Source organism: Anticarsia gemmatalis, chromosome 6, assembly GCF_050436995.1.
Source record: "Anticarsia gemmatalis isolate Benzon Research Colony breed Stoneville strain chromosome 6, ilAntGemm2 primary, whole genome shotgun sequence".
In the NCBI taxonomy this organism is placed as follows: domain Eukaryota; kingdom Metazoa; phylum Arthropoda; class Insecta; order Lepidoptera; family Erebidae; genus Anticarsia; species Anticarsia gemmatalis.
This window is the reverse complement of record NC_134750.1, coordinates 9,273,807-9,293,069: the sequence shown is the minus strand read 5'-3', so window position 1 is coordinate 9,293,069 and position 19,263 is coordinate 9,273,807. Positions and strand designations below refer to the sequence as shown.

The following is a 19,263-nucleotide window of genomic DNA, read 5'->3' as shown; positions in this document are numbered from 1 at the left end:
ATATTTGTACAAGTGAGATGGATTTCGGAATACTGTCCACGCCTTTGTATTCATTCGTCGTTGACTTGTTATAAAATGTGTTGTGCGCGTGTAGATAGTGGAGATCTCGGACGAGGTGCACATCCCGGTGGAGCGCGCGGACAAGCGCTACTTCAGCCTGGCGGCGCGTGCGGGCGGCGCGGCGGGCGGCGAGCAGCACGTGGCGCTGGCGGCCGCCGCCGAGCCGCGCGGCCTCATCTCCGACGTCGTCATGCAGGACGCCGCGCTGCACATCTACCTGCGCAGCGTCGTGCAGGTACGCTCTCACCGTGCACCTATACATCTACAAGCGCTACTTCAGCCTGGCGGCGAGCAGCACGTGGCGCTGGCGGCCGCCGCCGAGCCGCGCGGCCTCATCTCCGACGTCGTCATGCAGGACGCCGCGCTGCACATCTACCTGCGCAGCGTCGTGCAGGTACGCTCTCACCGTGCACCTATACATCTACAAGCGCTACTTCAGCCTGGCGGCGAGCAGCACGTGGCGCTGGCGGCCGCCGCCGAGCCGCGCGGCCTCATCTCCGACGTCGTCATGCAGGACGCCGCGCTGCACATCTACCTGCGCAGCGTCGTGCAGGTACGCTCTCACCGTGCACCTATACATCTACAAGCGCTACTTCAGCCTGGCGGCGAGCAGCACGTGGCGCTGGCGGCCGCCGCCGAGCCGCGCGGCCTCATCTCCGACGTCGTCATGCAGGACGCCGCGCTGCACATCTACCTGCGCAGCGTCGTGCAGGTACGCTCTCACCGTGCACCTATACATCTACAAGCGCTACTTCAGCCTGGCGGCGAGCAGCACGTGGCGCTGGCGGCCGCCGCCGAGCCGCGCGGCCTCATCTCCGACGTCGTCATGCAGGACGCCGCGCTGCACATCTACCTGCGCAGCGTCGTGCAGGTACGCTCTCACCGTGCACCTATACATCTACAAGCGCTACTTCAGCCTGGCGGCGAGCAGCACGTGGCGCTGGCGGCCGCCGCCGAGCCGCGCGGCCTCATCTCCGACGTCGTCATGCAGGACGCCGCGCTGCACATCTACCTGCGCAGCGTCGTGCAGGTACGCTCTCACCGTGCACCTATACATCTACAAGCGCTACTTCAGCCTGGCGGCGAGCAGCACGTGGCGCTGGCGGCCGCCGCCGAGCCGCGCGGCCTCATCTCCGACGTCGTCATGCAGGACGCCGCGCTGCACATCTACCTGCGCAGCGTCGTGCAGGTACGCTCTCACCGTGCACCTATACATCTACAAGCGCTACTTCAGCCTGGCGGCGAGCAGCACGTGGCGCTGGCGGCCGCCGCCGAGCCGCGCGGCCTCATCTCCGACGTCGTCATGCAGGACGCCGCGCTGCACATCTACCTGCGCAGCGTCGTGCAGGTACGCTCTCACCGTGCACCTATACATCTACAAGCGCTACTTCAGCCTGGCGGCGAGCAGCACGTGGCGCTGGCGGCCGCCGCCGAGCCGCGCGGCCTCATCTCCGACGTCGTCATGCAGGACGCCGCGCTGCACATCTACCTGCGCAGCGTCGTGCAGGTACGCTCTCACCGTGCACCTATACATCTACAAGCGCTACTTCAGCCTGGCGGCGAGCAGCACGTGGCGCTGGCGGCCGCCGCCGAGCCGCGCGGCCTCATCTCCGACGTCGTCATGCAGGACGCCGCGCTGCACATCTACCTGCGCAGCGTCGTGCAGGTACGCTCTCACCGTGCACCTATACATCTACAAGCGCTACTTCAGCCTGGCGGCGAGCAGCACGTGGCGCTGGCGGCCGCCGCCGAGCCGCGCGGCCTCATCTCCGACGTCGTCATGCAGGACGCCGCGCTGCACATCTACCTGCGCAGCGTCGTGCAGGTACGCTCTCACCGTGCACCTATACATCTACAAGCGCTACTTCAGCCTGGCGGCGAGCAGCACGTGGCGCTGGCGGCCGCCGCCGAGCCGCGCGGCCTCATCTCCGACGTCGTCATGCAGGACGCCGCGCTGCACATCTACCTGCGCAGCGTCGTGCAGGTACGCTCTCACCGTGCACCTATACATCTACAAGCGCTACTTCAGCCTGGCGGCGAGCAGCACGTGGCGCTGGCGGCCGCCGCCGAGCCGCGCGGCCTCATCTCCGACGTCGTCATGCAGGACGCCGCGCTGCACATCTACCTGCGCAGCGTCGTGCAGGTACGCTCTCACCGTGCACCTATACATCTACAAGCGCTACTTCAGCCTGGCGGCGAGCAGCACGTGGCGCTGGCGGCCGCCGCCGAGCCGCGCGGCCTCATCTCCGACGTCGTCATGCAGGACGCCGCGCTGCACATCTACCTGCGCAGCGTCGTGCAGGTACGCTCTCACCGTGCACCTATACATCTACAAGCGCTACTTCAGCCTGGCGGCGAGCAGCACGTGGCGCTGGCGGCCGCCGCCGAGCCGCGCGGCCTCATCTCCGACGTCGTCATGCAGGACGCCGCGCTGCACATCTACCTGCGCAGCGTCGTGCAGGTACGCTCTCACCGTGCACCTATACATCTACAAGCGCTACTTCAGCCTGGCGGCGAGCAGCACGTGGCGCTGGCGGCCGCCGCCGAGCCGCGCGGCCTCATCTCCGACGTCGTCATGCAGGACGCCGCGCTGCACATCTACCTGCGCAGCGTCGTGCAGGTACGCTCTCACCGTGCACCTATACATCTACAAGCGCTACTTCAGCCTGGCGGCGAGCAGCACGTGGCGCTGGCGGCCGCCGCCGAGCCGCGCGGCCTCATCTCCGACGTCGTCATGCAGGACGCCGCGCTGCACATCTACCTGCGCAGCGTCGTGCAGGTACGCTCTCACCGTGCACCTATACATCTACAAGCGCTACTTCAGCCTGGCGGCGAGCAGCACGTGGCGCTGGCGGCCGCCGCCGAGCCGCGCGGCCTCATCTCCGACGTCGTCATGCAGGACGCCGCGCTGCACATCTACCTGCGCAGCGTCGTGCAGGTACGCTCTCACCGTGCACCTATACATCTACAAGCGCTACTTCAGCCTGGCGGCGAGCAGCACGTGGCGCTGGCGGCCGCCGCCGAGCCGCGCGGCCTCATCTCCGACGTCGTCATGCAGGACGCCGCGCTGCACATCTACCTGCGCAGCGTCGTGCAGGTACGCTCTCACCGTGCACCTATACATCTACAAGCGCTACTTCAGCCTGGCGGCGAGCAGCACGTGGCGCTGGCGGCCGCCGCCGAGCCGCGCGGCCTCATCTCCGACGTCGTCATGCAGGACGCCGCGCTGCACATCTACCTGCGCAGCGTCGTGCAGGTACGCTCTCACCGTGCACCTATACATCTACAAGCGCTACTTCAGCCTGGCGGCGAGCAGCACGTGGCGCTGGCGGCCGCCGCCGAGCCGCGCGGCCTCATCTCCGACGTCGTCATGCACTTTATACACTTCGTATACCGCACGCTCGATATAATCGAGTACTAGACAGGTATTCGATGATAAAAAGACCAAGTAAATGACAAATGCATAATTTATGTAGTATTTTTGCGAGTTTTGGTGATTTGAAGTTAGGTAGATAGAAGTTAAATACAAAGATTTGAAGGCCATAAAATTGTGTTAATATTTTAGCATTAAATGTTGGATTTTTTCTTCATTAACTCGTTTTTTCAATGGATATAGCTGCATAAAAATACTCGACTTGCAAGTCAATTGTTCAACTCACACACAAACCTGCCATCTAGAAATACCCTTTCTTACTATTACGTTGTGAACAGGTAACAAACACACTATCAGTGAATGTGTCAGTCTACTACATGACTCTAAGCGGCAACGAAGTACGCCTGCTAGGTGAAGTGAAGCCGGGAGACATTCTGCGGCTGCCATTGCAAGCTGTACATACGCCTACCGCTGAGCTGTTCTTCTCCGTTGAAGGTAACGACTGCAAAAGAACCTCCTACAAACATTCCTTATATTATGTAAAACATTCGATTTATTTAGATCTGCAATTTTAAAAAGGTTTATTACTTTCTAAAGCATTTTTTATTATATAGGATTCACGGTGTCTGTTTCACCATTTATATGGCGCGAGCTTCAACACGAAGTGAAGATATCCAAACTATTACAGTGTGACTCTAAAGACAAAAACACTGGCGAGAAATTCTACCTCAAGGTAAGTTCTTACAACTTTTTAATAGCTTGTGCATTTTAATGCAAGTAAATTAAATAAATAAATGAAAAATATTTATAAGACAGTTTAAAAACTGTCTTATAAATATTTTTTACTTAAATATCGATGAAATAAGTGTTTTGATATACGATTATAGAACTCCTACCTGTTGATATTTTTCTGCATTACTCTTTACAGACTTAATTTACGGCAACCTGACAACTTTTCTTCGTTGTCATTATCTTCATTTTTGTTACAGGCTGTAGGTAAAATGGAGCAGGTATTCTACGAGCACACAACCCGCCACACGTTCGCGTCTTCCTGCTACGACATAGTTCTAAAGCCGGCTGTCAAACTACAGAACTGTTTGCCGGTTGATATCGTTGTGTCTCAGCTAGGCTTGAAGAGAACGCAAGTGTTTAAACCTGGTGAAATGTTCCATCTGTCACATTTATCGCCTAATAAAGCCTCTATTGTGGTTTTGGTGAGTAATTATAAATATTTAGACAGATAATAAGTAAACTATGCATTATCGTAATGATACTGTACCTTCCAAATGACCAACACCACCTTTTGGGACGTGGATTTCGAGTTCAAGTCGCGGTCCATTGATTTTGAGCCGTTCCCCTTAATTTAGTTAGTTTAGTAGTTTCTCTTAATATAATAGTCGTTTTGTCTATTATTTGATTTAAACACATAAAAAATTTGATTATGTGCTGTAACTTATATAGTGACACTTCTTTCAGATTCAAAACTACCTAGACAAGTGCTGGGTATGCACAAAGAATCTACCGGACAACGAAACAGAGCTATCTGTCTGGTCCTTCCAATCACACGACAGTCCTTCTGTTATGACATTAGACTTGGGCATGCACAGTGTGGACATGGAAGGCACACAAGTTTTGTCTCTCTACTGCCCGTTCTGGATGTTGAACAAAACTGGATTTACTCTCTGCTACAGGGTGAGCAATTACAAAAACTATCGGGGTCTTTTTATCATCTTAATGTGTTCTGCTTATGTGTTTTTGTCGTCTCGGCTACGGTTCATAATATAACAATTGGCATGAGTGTTTAACTCAATCGTTCAAAATTTTGTTTTGGCAGAACACGTTAATTTTACTTGTGATGAGTGCAAAAGTTGATTGATGGATTTGCATACAACATAAGTATACTGTAGTTTGATATTTAACACGTAAAGAGACTGAAAGGCTACAAGTATATTAATCTAATTACCTTCTATTGTACTGTCTAGGTTATCCTATAACTCTGAAACAGTAAGTAGTTGCTCTATAGACTCTACTAACAATGTTTTGTCCAGTCGTTCATTTGTATATTGTCTCGTAAGATTGGTCTCATAGTGTCTTGTCATACAAATCAGATTGGTCATAAAACATTATGGTTACAGAAATCAAAGAAACCAGAAAAAGACTCCAGCACTCCCAACAAGGTATCTTTGAGATGATCGGTGTATTGTGAATATATTTTTACCCTTTTTAATAGTACATTTTCATTTATTTAATATTTGCGGTAACGCTACCTAAGTCTAACAGCTTCATCTCAAAGCGATAGTTTTAGGGTTTTTTGGTTTCGATATTTTGTGATCATTGCATCGTATCGTCGTTTATAGCATGCCTTCAGTGGGGTCATAGAATAATCCAAATAAATCCCTTTAGAATATTTTGTTATGCCAAAACATTAGTCCATTTAGTTAGTAATTAATGTTGGGGATATGTTTTGTACTTGATCAAATTTTATGAATAACGTATACAAATTACAGATTAAACATTCACGTTGCAGTAAATTAATTAGACGCCATTCCCCTTGTTTGTCGGTAAGTGCAAACACTTTAACATTATACAATATACATACATTAATTAGTACATACGATGGTTATAATTATTTTGCTACTACATGGAGCACTGAAAGGTTTTTGGTTATAATTTAATGTTATATGTTCTGGGAAGGAATAATTAATTAAGTGTTATGTTACACAGAACAATGGTCGTTGGTTGAACAAGGTTTGGTACAAATTGTAAGATATTACGAGTGTTATTCTTTATAAGGAAACCCACACATATCGTAGTTAGGCTTTATGGATTACCATGACCCTACTGTATGTTTTAATTTTGCTTTTTAGCAGTATGTATTGCATTAGAAGGCTGAGTTTTATTGTTATTTCTTTTAAAATGAGATAAGATGAACATTTTTTTAAAATATATTTTGTTTAACGATCGCAGTTAGCATAATACGTATTAAAAAACACTTCATAAGTAAGCCGTCATAGTTAAAAAATCATGAGCTAATAAGTATTTAAATTAAAAGAAGTAATAATAATAATAGTCAATAAAACGCAGCCTATGCGATTTTAAATGCAGTATTATTCGTATACAGCGTATTATTATACATATTTGATACATTTTATCATTGCTAACCTTAATATTCATGTCGCATGTAGCATGAATTTTTCACTAATAATCTAAATGTCATGTAACACTCGTTGTTTATAAGCCATTTTTTAAATCTAGCTTCGAATCACGGTAAGCAAGCTTAGCTATAGGTGATTAAAAAAAATGCAGCACTGGCAATTAATAAAAAAAAAATATAAAAATGGTTTTAATTTTTAAATGTTTGTTTTTTAGAATGTGGATGAGACAGGCAATGTAATATTCCATCCGAAAGATTACAAAGAGCCGATATTGTTCTCGTTCAGAGCTAAGAACTTCTTTGGTAAGAAGAAGGCGGCCATACGGGTAGAATTCGGAGAATGGTCCGATAAATTCTCATTGGATGTCCCTGGAAGCTCCGGTGTCGTGTTGTGTAAACATGAAGGCAGGACTTATCAGGTAACAATATAATAAAAAATAACTCACGATTTTTGTTTTTATTTTAATGTAATATTATCTTTATTGGCATACTATTGATGTCGTTTCTAGCAGTAAGCAGAACAGTTACGCTCTATACTTGTTTCTTAACTTAGCTTTAGAAATTTTACATGTATGATTTAAGATAGGTTAGTAAATTCTTCTTTCTTTTTAGGTGGCAGTAACGAATCAGCTGACATTCAACAGTTTGACCAAAATGGTTATATTTACGCCGTACTTCTTGATCATCAACGAAGCGCCATTCGGAATACAATACCAAGAGCTGCATAGATCTGGCGATCCTTGGGCTACAGTAAGATTAGATTTATAACATTTCGCTGTACGAACACTGTCTTCAGTATTTTATCTAATCTGATTTTCTTTAGTAACTTTTCTCGAACGGGTTTTTATTCGATATGTCAAAGAAAAGATCAAGATACATCATTTATTCTATTTTTCATCGTAGGTAAATGAAAAATCAAGCGCTCCATTGTGGCCGGTGGTAGAGACTGCCGATAAGTTGTTGCGGCTACGAGTCGCTTGTTCGACGGATATCGCTGCGCCTTTCCTCTACACCGAACAACATTCCGTTTGTCTGAAGCTCAACAATGAGGTGAGAAACATTTTAGTTTTAGACTTCATAATCGTGGTGCTGTAAGTACTGGCTAGCTGCAGTGTTTTGAAGCAATTTCAATTCTTTTTTGTTACCCTTTTCTTTGGATTCGTATTCATTCGTATTCGAGTAAGAGGTAAAAAGTCGGTTGTTAATGTTAGAACTAGCTGTTACAGCAAACCTATTATTTCACTTGGAAATTTATATTCAAACTCGGAATTTCCTTTTATTTGTTCTCATTATTAATTAATTAAAAATTTTATCCTATAGTTCGGAGGTCTTCACGTGGAAGTACAATTAACTGAAGGCGGTACCTACATCACAATTCGTCAGTATCGCGACGGACATGCGCCTGCGTTGCTCGTCAACTTCTCACCGTATAAAATCATTGCGTATGAAAAAGAAAACGTTAATGTTAGGTGAGTGTTATGCCAAAGTTTAATTTTAAAGTAATAAATAAATAAATAAATATTATGGGACAACTCACACACGGTCATTTGATTCCAAAATAAGCAGAGCTTGTACTATGGTAACCAAATAACTGATAAACATACTTATATACATCTAAATACATACTTATATAGATACATTAACATCCAGGCTCAGAACAAATACTCGTGCTCATCACACAAAGATTTGTCCCGGGTGGGATTCGAACCCACCACACGCAGCGCTACGGTTTCGGGGTTTTATATCCAGGGGTGGGACAGTAGGTACAAGTGAACAAACATTTTTGTACGGAGCAGACAATTTATTTACATTTATATTTCTGTAGTAATAAGTTACACATGCCAGTTTTTTATTGAATAGTTTCTTTATATACTTTTTGCAGGGAATTGCCATCAATGCATCAAATGTTATACACGTGGGATAATCCGGCTGGACCGCGGACTCTAATATTTGAGGGTCACAAACGGAAAGAAATTGAAAATGAACTGAGGAAAGATGGTATTGGAGAATACATGTAAGTTAACAAAAAGACATATCATGTCTTTATATACTGTTTAAAAAAATATGAAGGCATAAATGAGACACAATATAATTAAGTCTAATCACAATATTTTGTAAGTATGCATTCACCAGAAATTATAAAGCGGTATAAAATATGTGTATTAAGATCTAGCTAGAAAAGCATATAAGGAGGATTTATAATTGGCTAGCTTCTTCAAATAATTTCTTGATTATATATAATCTTCATATTATTTTGTTATTGCAGGATAAATGAAACAACAAAGATCTACTGGGTATCTTTCCTAGACGGTTTGCAGCGAGTGATTCTGTTCACCGACGACTCTATATTAGCAACGGGCGCTCACACTATGGGAGAAGCGGAATTACTTGATACTGAGTTGCAACTGAGCATGCAGGGTATTGGGCTCTCGCTGGTCAACGACCCCGAACATTTGGAGATTGTCTACATTAGTATATCTAAGTACGTATATTATATTGATGTGTTTAGTATAAAAATGTAACTATAGAAACTAGCGTACTAATCGCTGTTTGGTACTTGACTTTTTTCCACTGAAGGTATGCACAATTATTTGGTTATTTAGATAAGTTTGAAATTCCACGCCAAAGATAAACTGGATCATACTTCTTCGAAAGAGAAAGTTCTTTTATGGACTTTGATCCGACATTTTGGATAAAAACTGAGCTTATGTCAAGTCTTATACATAATTAAGCTACGATTAGTACCATTCTGTAAAACATTTTATTACTGTTATTATAGATATTTGTTTATAGTAAGTAATAATCGACATTAATTCACTGTATATGTGTTTTTAGCTCCGGTATAATTTGGGAGCAATGCAAGATAGGCGCTCGTCGTTTCAAGAAGATCGACGGCCCGAGACTGCAACAACTAGAGGACGCGTATCAACGATACATCACTGCTAAAATAGTTAGCGATGAACCACCATCACCCAAAGTGTTAATTGATGAAAAGACTGAGGTATGTAATGATCAAGAAACTTAACAAATTTTCAGAATAGATTTTAGTTAAATCTTATTTTTATTTTATGACATGAAAATATTTAATTATATGCCAATATTTGTAGACACGAACGTGCTCATACGCACATAAACGTATACGCGCTTGTGCTTTGTTTAAAATCAGCTCCTATATTAATATTTTTTTTTGCATATTTTAAATACTATACCCAATAATAAATACTATAATCCCACAATACAGGTACATTTCGAAGAGATGCGTATACTAAAGCCCACGCCGCGCATACTCCGACGTACTTTAGAGCCGGGACTATGGGCATCGTACGGTCTGACGGCGCATTCGCGAACATTGCACGCTAAATTACATCGGCTGCAGATAGATCAACAGCTGCCACTGCCAACGTTCCCTGTTGTACTGGCGCCTGTACCGCCACCGCGGTCTGTTGCTAATGATGATCCACATGGTAAGATTTTTATCGTACTAAGCAGTGTGACGTTTTATGCTCTTTCGCAAAGCCTTATCAAGCAATATATGAAATGACACAAAGAAATAGATTAATAACAACCTTTGTAATGTTTGCATAAACACAGCTATGTGCAGAATAAGTGCTTTTGTTAAAGAATCCCACATTAAGCTTCAAGTAAAAATGCCGATGGTGTTTAGAGCACAATTTTATTTCTGACTAAAAGAACTGGTGTAGAGATTCACTATGTTGGGATAGCGTAGATCTAATTTTGAACTCATTTCATAAATTATACTTACGAAATTATTCAATGAAAATATGTATTTTGAAAAGTACAATATATTTTTAGGTATGAAACCATTCATCGAAGTATCCATAGTGGAGCGTATGATGGAACACAGTAAAGTTCGTCAGTACAAATATTACAAGGTGCTAATTCAAGAGTTCCACGTGAAAGTCGACATGGGACTTATCAACGCGCTCATGGGAATGTTCCCGCAACGATCGCTTACGGAACAAGAAGCGGTAATTTATCAATTTATCTTAATTTTTAAGCTTTTATAGAAATACAAAGAAATTTACATACTTAACCCAACCACGCCCGAAACAATCGCCGTAGTGTAAATGGATTAATTTGCCGGCTCCTTTATGGTCTCTGTATTTATGCATTCATATTTCGACAAGTATTTTATTTGAATGCCAAACTTTTTTTCAATTAATTAACTACTTTATTGTGCATGTTTCTATTCTAAATCTTGACTTTCATTGCATTTACACTTTCTTATTCGACAATATCAATTTGTCGGAAAGCAACCCGTGTCTCTGCAAATTGAAGTTTATTACCATTTGGACCAATGCTTTTTTTTGACTACCAAGAGTAATTTAAACTCTTTATCTCTTTTAACGAAATTTTGATAATGTTTTATGTTTCAGCTGGAGGCATTCCTATTAGATTTAGAGAAGGCAGGACAGCCATTAGAAGCAGTAGCAATGGGAGTTGCGTTTGATCTCAAGAATTTCTACGACAATCTTCATTTGTCGCCACTTAAGGTACTAATACACATATAACACAATCGAATATGAAACTTAATCCTATTAAATTACGGTCTATATTCCTATGCATTATAATAATATGTAATTTCCATTTGAAGTGCGATTTTGTACCTTATTGTCTTGTATTTTAGGTGCACGTCTCCTTCTCACTGGGTGGTACAACACAACTGCCAACGTTCATTGGCACGGTGCTACAGAGTATAGGCGTCACGCTGACGGACATGAACGACGTTGTTTTCAAGTAAGATTGTCTTATTAATTGTATATTTGTATTACAAGACATTGTTGACATATTTATTGATGTACGCTTTGATGCCGATGAAAAATGTATGGCTATTACAATGTACATATTCTCTAAATGATTTATTGTACAATGTTGATCATAGACAGACTTGCATTTTATGCATATTATGACGCGTGTACCGTATTAAAAGTCTGGATTTAAAGATGGGAGCAGTAATGAAGTAGGATCCTAAATACTTGACAATTTATAATGATGATATATAATGTTAATGAAAAGTCCGTTTGGTATTTAAAGTATTGCTCGTTGGTGTCATTTCTTTTGATTGGCCTTTCATTCTATGGGTTTCCCAAATAACAAGAGTTATCTTAATTGAATACCCTGTTAAGCATGCTAATGTAGTGGGCACTCAATAATGACCGAATTGACTCCTAATAACAATGTATCTGCGTACAGGTTGTCATACTACGAGCGCAACTACGAGTTCTTATCTCAGAAGGAGTTGATAGCTCAAGTACAGAACCACTACACGGGCCAGGCGCTCAAACAACTGTACGTGTTGGTACTTGGACTCGATGTGATCGGCAATCCTTATGGACTGGTCGTCGGGCTCAAGAAGGGCGTTGAAGATTTGTTCTATGAGCCTTTCCAGGTAATTATGCTCTACTTCTTTCTTTAAGAACTAACTTACGCTTAAACCTCTACATGTATTTTAAAAGTTGTTTATGAAAATATGTCGATTACACTGCAATACCATCGTTCAAACTGTTCATTGGTTTCCTTCCATACCCTGTGCTAAATTCAGTTTTGGGATATTTGCTACTTTACGGTAATTTATCAAAATCCTTCAAATCTCCTTATGTAGAATAGAATAGATATGAATGACTAAATAGCACATCGACTATCCCGAAAATGGCGAACAAGACTATTTTTATATTACGGCCAATTCAACCAGAACAGAAAACAGAATCATCCGTTCAAATATTATTATCATTGTTTTCTAGTTATATTTTATTTTAAACTTTATTTTGTAGGGAGCCATCCAAGGTCCGGGCGAGTTTGCAGAAGGTTTGTTCCTTGGTGTACGTTCACTGGTGGGACACACAGTGGGCGGTGCCGCCGGCGCCGTATCACGTATCACTGGTGCTATGGGACATGGCCTCGCTGCATTGTCATTAGATAAGGTATGTCATATATTTGACCACTAACCAACACTGATTGAAATGACAATAAAAAAATAGTACTTCATCTAAGAAAATAGAAAAGAATCTGGTTTTACCCTGGCTTCTGATAATAGTCTTAACTTATAGTTCTTTTTTTGTTGAAACATGCGTATTACTAAAGTTATTTTTGTTGTACAGGATTATCAAAGACGTCGTCGAGATAATATCAACAAACCACCGGCAAATCTACAGGAAGGACTTGCTCGAAGTGGCAAGGGTCTTGTCATGGTAAGTCGTCATTTGTCTTTCAAATCAAACCTTCACGTAAAAACTATACAATGCAAAACAACAATTAATTTACAGGAATACTTGCAAATGATTATAACAAACTTTCCATCTTGTATGAAAATATGTATATTTGAGTGTAAAAATATATGTAAGAACTAAGCGACATTTCAATGCGCACAGGGGGTGGTAGATGGCGTTACTGGCGTATTCACGAAACCGATAGAGGGCGCCCGCGAACAGGGTGTGGAAGGTTTCTTCAAAGGTTTGGGCAAAGGCGCCGTGGGCTTAGTCGCCCGGCCCACCGCTGGGGTTGTGGACTTCGCGTCCGGCTCACTCGATGCTGTCAAGAGGTGAATGAGTGTGGGATTGGTTGCTTGCATGGTCTCGCTTTTGATTGCATGGCTTTGTTTTTTTCCATGAATCGTTTGCATGTTTACAATTTTGTGTGGAGTTGGGTTTGTTGTGGTGTGTGGTTTGTACACGTATTACAGGGATATAAGTCGTTAAAGAAAAGAGAAGTTAGGCCTATTTCTATTAGATAGCCAGTGACTTATCATTTGATACGTAAGTGTAGAGATATATCGAAAAAAAGGTATTTTAAGAATATGTTTACTATGCATGAGTCCAAAGTAGATTAGCTTATATGAGTTCAGAATGGGCTCATAAACGTCTTCAGGTTACTTAGCGAATAAGTCCAACGTCCACTAAATTAATCGTTGGTATCATGATATTGCCATAAAAAAGCCACAACATTCTTGTTAAGACACGGCAACTCAGAGTAAAATCTAAGCATTTTTCTTGACTCGTAACCCTAGGGTATAGTGGACGGTGTACGAGGTGTTCTAGTCCGTCCTATACAAGGTGCCCATGAAGGCGGCGCCGGAGGGTTCATGAAGGGCCTCGGTCGCGGCGCGGTCGGACTAGTCGTGCGACCAGTCGGTGGAGTCGTCGACTTCACGTCCGGACTACTCACTTCTGTTAAGAGGTGCCGAGGTTACCGCAACAACACATCGTTGTTACACATAATATTATGATTATAATGATAGATTTTTGTATCATTTGATAGATGTCTTAGGTGTTTAGGGCATTAAGAACAGTTTAGTATATCGAGTGTCAATGTATTTTGTTCCGCTTAATGTGTTTGTTTGGTTTCGTTAGTGAGATTAATTCATACTTACTACAATGCTTCACTACATTATTTTTGCTAATACATTGTAATTTTGTGTGCATAGTAAACACGCTTGCTTCTTTTTGTAGTATTAAATGTCACTAATTTTCTGTGTGTCTTGCTAACACTTTTCATAGTTTGTTTATTATATTAAAAAGGTGTGAGTTTGCGTACAAAGGTAATGTATATGATATTTCTTGTCATTTGCACTACATAAAACTTGTCATAAAAAGAACAAATATATATCTATAAAAATTACCGTCTATTTGAATTTATAAACATATAATTGAACATAAACAGAGCTGCTGATATGTCTGAAGAGGTGACGAAACGTCGCCCGGCACGGTACATGCCGCCCGACGCCGGCGTAAGACCGTATTCCAGACTACATGCTGAAGGGTACAAGATGCTCTCCGAGTTGGAGAAGGTACGTTATCCTAGAATTCATTCATTCATCGTATGGTTAGTGGTAAACGTGTCAAAGTTGTTTTTAGCCGCCTAAAGGCCTTTGACATGGCTTATTATCCTAGAATATTTTGTACAAATTATTGTTTTAGTAATACATATGATGAATGCATGATGCGTTTGTGAAATAAAGCTCATTGTATACGTGCTTATACGTAAAAGTACGTGCATACACGTGTATATGAACGAGTTTATAGCCACAGTAAAATAAAATTACGTAAGCAATGTAGATTTTATTAATGACTAGCTGACCCGCGCAACTTCGCTTGCGTCACCTAAGAGAATGTGTCAAATTTTTCCCCGTTTTTGTAACATTTTTTGTTGCTACTCCGCTCCTAATGACCGTAGCGTGATGTTATATAGCCTATAGCCTTCCTCGATAAATGGGCTATCTAACACCGAAAGAATTTTTCAAATCGGACCAGTAGTTCCTGAGATTAGCGCGTTCAAACAAACAAACAAACAAACAAACAAACAAACAAACAAACAAACAAACTCTTCAGCTTTATAATATTAGTATAGATATGCACAATTGAATGGTATGGGTGTTGTGTTTATTAACTAAACTTAATGGTAGTCAAATACTTATATGGTGTTTGTCCTATAGGGCAAGTACGTGAGCACAGACACGTATCAAGCGCACGTGTGGGTGATAGCTGCTAAAGAAGTGGTCATGTGCACCGACAAGAGGATACTGTACATCGAGAAGAATAATGTGTTCGGTGGCTGGCAGGTCTGTATTATGTACTTATAATATGTACCTACTTATTACTTAGGAGTTTTTTGCCTTATAATTAAACGCAGAAGTCGTTTATAATATACATGTAGTTGCACGAATTTATGAAAATAACCATCTTTGGTTTTGTGCAAATACGAAACTTATTACTATCAACAGAAATTATATTAACACAGCAATGCAAAAAAAAAAAATAGGTCTATCCCATTTACTTTCATTAATTATTGTTGACATACCAAATAATACATTGTTTACTTCCAAACAGATTGTATGGACATATCTATGGACGGAGCTTCCGGAAGTGCCAACGGCGGTGAACAAGGGCGTTTATATCCCGACTATGAAGAAGAAGGTGCTGGGTATGTTCCCGACGTCAGGGTCAGGCAAAGTTATATTCCTTTACGATGAATCGCAGAAGAAATACTTGCTGGCGCAGTGTCAGCGGCTCATGCAGGCGCGTTGACATGAGGCCGTAGAAAGAATATCACCCACCGAGTGGCTGGGGCAATTCTTTCTACTTATATTCGATTCTCGCACCGCTATGCTTACCCTCGCCTATCACTTTAACCTGCACCACCTCGGCCCGAAAGGCTTTCGCTAAACTCCTACTGTCGCCGCGAGCAGTGCTTAGTGGAACTACGTACTTTATTCAGTTCAGTGTGTCAATGTTTACTCTTGAAAATGTGTGCTTGGTATATTTTTATACGGATGCGTTTTTATGTGACGTCATTATGCAAGTTGAGTACATGTTTATGGAATTGATTATCTAGTAGTTATTTTGTGTATGTTGAAGATTTGGATTGATTTTACACTTTACCTGTTAATTATTATGTGAACGATTTACCAGCATTGATTATAGTTGACCAAGAGAGCAATATTGATGTTGTTAGTTATTGTCGACATTTATTAGAGAATTTATGGTTAATATATGGTAAAAAAGTCAAGACGTAGCTAATAGTCCAAAAAAGATTATTAGTAACGTTACATTTTTTATCCAAATGTACTATAATAGCGATACAACTTTTACAAATATAATGTTGAATAGCAACTTAGACGAACGATGCAACGTAGCCTTATTTCAGTACAAAAATGTAGTTCTACCTTGTGAAATAATACTATCTATGTTGCTATATTCTAACCTTCTCTTTTACTGTCGTAATTTTACAATTTTTGAAGGATGATTCTTATTAAATCGACTTTGCTCAAAATGAATCAATTATAGTCAGGAAAAGCATTATAGAATAACGCAAGATTAGTTTTGCAATTTTATTCCGCCTAGCTTATTCATTCTCAGGTTAAAATTTGTTTTGTATCGCTCTGCTCTAGCTAGCTACACCCGTTCGATGTAATGAGAATCATCCGTAAACTTTTTCTACTGTATCAATTGTATTTAGGTGTCGCTATGCATTTACATAATTAAGATTAACATTTTGTAAGTTATTACAAGATTTCAGTCTTCCGTCACGTATTTATTTACTAATCTCTTAACATGAAGTTTATTGTATCGTTGGTGTTCAGATATTTTAAACGAGGTGTTTCGGGGAATGTTACGAAATCGAATATGTTAGAAATACTCAGTTCAACAGTCTGCGTCGACTAATGTTCGAATATTGTTATATTTTGTATTTGTAAACTACATATATAGTTGTCCACAATTTTTGTTATAAGTTTAATGTTACGAAGACAAAATCGGTGAAGTATATTGTAACCATGTTCTGTTTTATTGTGAAGCCTGCCAGTACAAACACTGTTGTTTGAAAATGATTTGTTTATACAATGCATTATTGATAACCAAAGGTTTAGTTCGTTTACATGTAGCGGAGGCTTCCTACGCTGAGGCGTTCCATACCAGTGCCTTAAATGATCAATGTTTAAACGTATCATTGTATGTTTTGCTTCTTAATATTTTATTTCTCGTTTGTATACTAATACTAGTTTTAGCTACACTGAAACTAGTTTTTATCGAGAACTAAGTTATGTTAGGTTGAGTGCACAATAAAGCTTCAAATATTATTTTGCTTCGCCGATGTGCGCTAGCCTTACCAGTGGCTTTGAGATGTAAAATTTTCTTAATTTTTGTACTGTGTTTATTTGTTGAAGCATTTATGCATAACTATGTTAAATTAGATCTAAAATAAACTTTGTTATTTTAGCCTGTTGCACAATTTACTTATTTCGAATTCGTTTTGTCTTGTTCAAGCTTGTGTAAGAACATTTTCAAAATAAAATATATACAGAAAAACAAGTTTTATTTACTTTCCTATCACATAACACCCTATCACCTTTAAACTGTAATAAAAATTGAAAAAGTAGTGCCGTAGTGAGTCCGTAATCGCACTTATAAAGTCTTGCACTCACTTATGATCATTAAAATGCCTATATAACAGCGAAATCATAACCAACGTTGCTATATAAATCATACATAACAAATACCTATGAATATGACCGTTACCAAAAATGTTATAACAATGATACATGACTCCACAAAATAACGGAATCTATCAAATTCGAAGTGATATTACAAACGGTCAGTATTTGTGTTATAAATCAAGATAGCAATATGTCGAAGCTCGAGGTCAAATGAATTGGGACACCTTTGGAAATAAATCTAAGCTATAAAATGCAAAATCTGTAAACGCTATACGTAACTCACTTAAATATGTATCGATGTTTGGGATCGATTTACAAAATAAGTATATTGTCTAAAAAATTTGCAGATAAAATCTTTTATCTGCTGTGGCTCTAAGTATGAAATTCAAAATTATAGATCTCTTAGCCCCCTTACGCACTAGCGGTTAACCGCGGGAGCGGCTAGCCGCGCGGTTATAGTTTAATATACAACCGCCTGTGAACCGCAACATAACCGCCAACAATTTTGTCAGGCAGTTGCATATTTAACTGTAACCGCGCGGCTAGCCGCTCCCGCGGTTAACCGTTAGTGCGTAAGCCCCCTTACGCACTAGCGGTTAACCGCGGGAGCGGCTAGCCGCGCGGTTACAGTTGCCTGACAAAATTGTTGGCGGTTATGTTGCGGTTCACAGGCGGTTGTATATTAAACTATAACCGCGCGGCTAGCCGCTCCCGCGGTTAACCGCTAGTGCGTAAGGGGGCTAAGGGGGCTTAGATCGCCTCTATTGCGGAAACACGTTTCATTGACAATATTGTCAATTGTCGTATTGTTGACGACGGTTAATTTTCTTGCGCTATAAAATTATGCAAATTTATTGCGCTATGCTATTCTAGGTCTAGGAGCGTCCAAAGGCTCGAAGACACCAGAGTACTTTATGCTCGTAGAGCACAAGACTAAAGTCACAAGATCAAGGAAACAATGTCGTAGGCAGAAGCTACTCGGTTAATTTTGTTATATTTTATGCGTGGGATAGGCAGCTGTGAGCGGAATTTCTTTTACCTTGGTTTTACTTTAATTAAATTAGAGTGAATAACTCGGCTGCTGCTTGAACAAGACAAGAAAAAATAGAAGTCTTCTGGAATGGAATGTGACCCGAATATAAATAAGGAATAATCGTAAGATAAGAAATATTGCACTGTTTTTAAGTTCGTTTAGGACTTCAATTGCAAAATTACCGGCACAAGGGTTTGCTGCTGCTACGATTCCATCAGTATGTATGGGAAGCCTAGGACAGTTGTTCACTGCAATATGTAGGTACTTATTCTCTTAATAAAATAATTTAAAATAAAGCAATTATTACATGTAAATTACATAAACTCCTTAAGAACTATAATTATTTCAATTACTTATGTATATTTAATCTAATAAGTTGCTACCGAAAACTTGGGGTTTATATTTGTCTTTTAAGTACCTACCTATTTAACTAATACTAGATAGGTAGGTACCTACATAGCAACAATATTTATTGTCAGGGAATTTAGATCAAAGTTCAAATTTTGATCCGCAACATCTACGTGTAGGCATACTATGATTAATATGTAAAATTTCACCATAAAGCCAATTCAAACGTGTTACAATCAAATGGAGTAATAATAAAGGGTTTTATATTCAAACAATAAAACGGATATTCTGGATGATGGCTTACGTCTTTGGAGTAATGACATCTTCAGTTTACGGACGTTAAAATT

General features: G+C 41.3%; 1 protein-coding gene across 3 annotated transcripts in view; it reads left to right on the top strand.

Moving 5' to 3' along the window:
* Vps13 (vacuolar protein sorting 13C) overlaps positions 1 to 17,399 on the top strand; it is a 40,418-nt gene extending 23,019 nt beyond the window's left edge. For 2 of the 3 annotated variants that reach the window (XM_076115680.1, XM_076115682.1), the window contains exons 37-60: positions 95 to 3,316; positions 3,772 to 3,928; positions 4,048 to 4,166; positions 4,423 to 4,647; positions 4,910 to 5,125; positions 5,569 to 5,610; positions 6,803 to 7,006; positions 7,200 to 7,337; positions 7,491 to 7,637; positions 7,908 to 8,056; positions 8,470 to 8,601; positions 8,854 to 9,069; positions 9,423 to 9,588; positions 9,829 to 10,051; positions 10,401 to 10,576; positions 10,985 to 11,101; positions 11,236 to 11,345; positions 11,802 to 11,997; positions 12,380 to 12,529; positions 12,707 to 12,796; positions 12,977 to 13,146; positions 14,265 to 14,391; positions 15,037 to 15,162; positions 15,431 to 17,399. In XM_076115680.1, the coding sequence (XP_075971795.1) occupies positions 95 to 3,316; positions 3,772 to 3,928; positions 4,048 to 4,166; positions 4,423 to 4,647; positions 4,910 to 5,125; positions 5,569 to 5,610; positions 6,803 to 7,006; positions 7,200 to 7,337; positions 7,491 to 7,637; positions 7,908 to 8,056; positions 8,470 to 8,601; positions 8,854 to 9,069; positions 9,423 to 9,588; positions 9,829 to 10,051; positions 10,401 to 10,576; positions 10,985 to 11,101; positions 11,236 to 11,345; positions 11,802 to 11,997; positions 12,380 to 12,529; positions 12,707 to 12,796; positions 12,977 to 13,146; positions 14,265 to 14,391; positions 15,037 to 15,162; positions 15,431 to 15,628 (6,816 nt within the window). In that variant the 3' untranslated portion in view covers positions 15,629 to 17,399. The remainder of the gene's footprint in view (positions 1 to 94; positions 3,317 to 3,771; positions 3,929 to 4,047; positions 4,167 to 4,422; positions 4,648 to 4,909; positions 5,126 to 5,568; positions 5,611 to 6,802; positions 7,007 to 7,199; positions 7,338 to 7,490; positions 7,638 to 7,907; positions 8,057 to 8,469; positions 8,602 to 8,853; positions 9,070 to 9,422; positions 9,589 to 9,828; positions 10,052 to 10,400; positions 10,577 to 10,984; positions 11,102 to 11,235; positions 11,346 to 11,801; positions 11,998 to 12,379; positions 12,530 to 12,706; positions 12,797 to 12,976; positions 13,147 to 14,264; positions 14,392 to 15,036; positions 15,163 to 15,430) is intronic. The other variant, XM_076115681.1, reaches the window with a different exon arrangement.
* Positions 17,400 to 19,263: the final 1,864 nt, after the last annotated feature.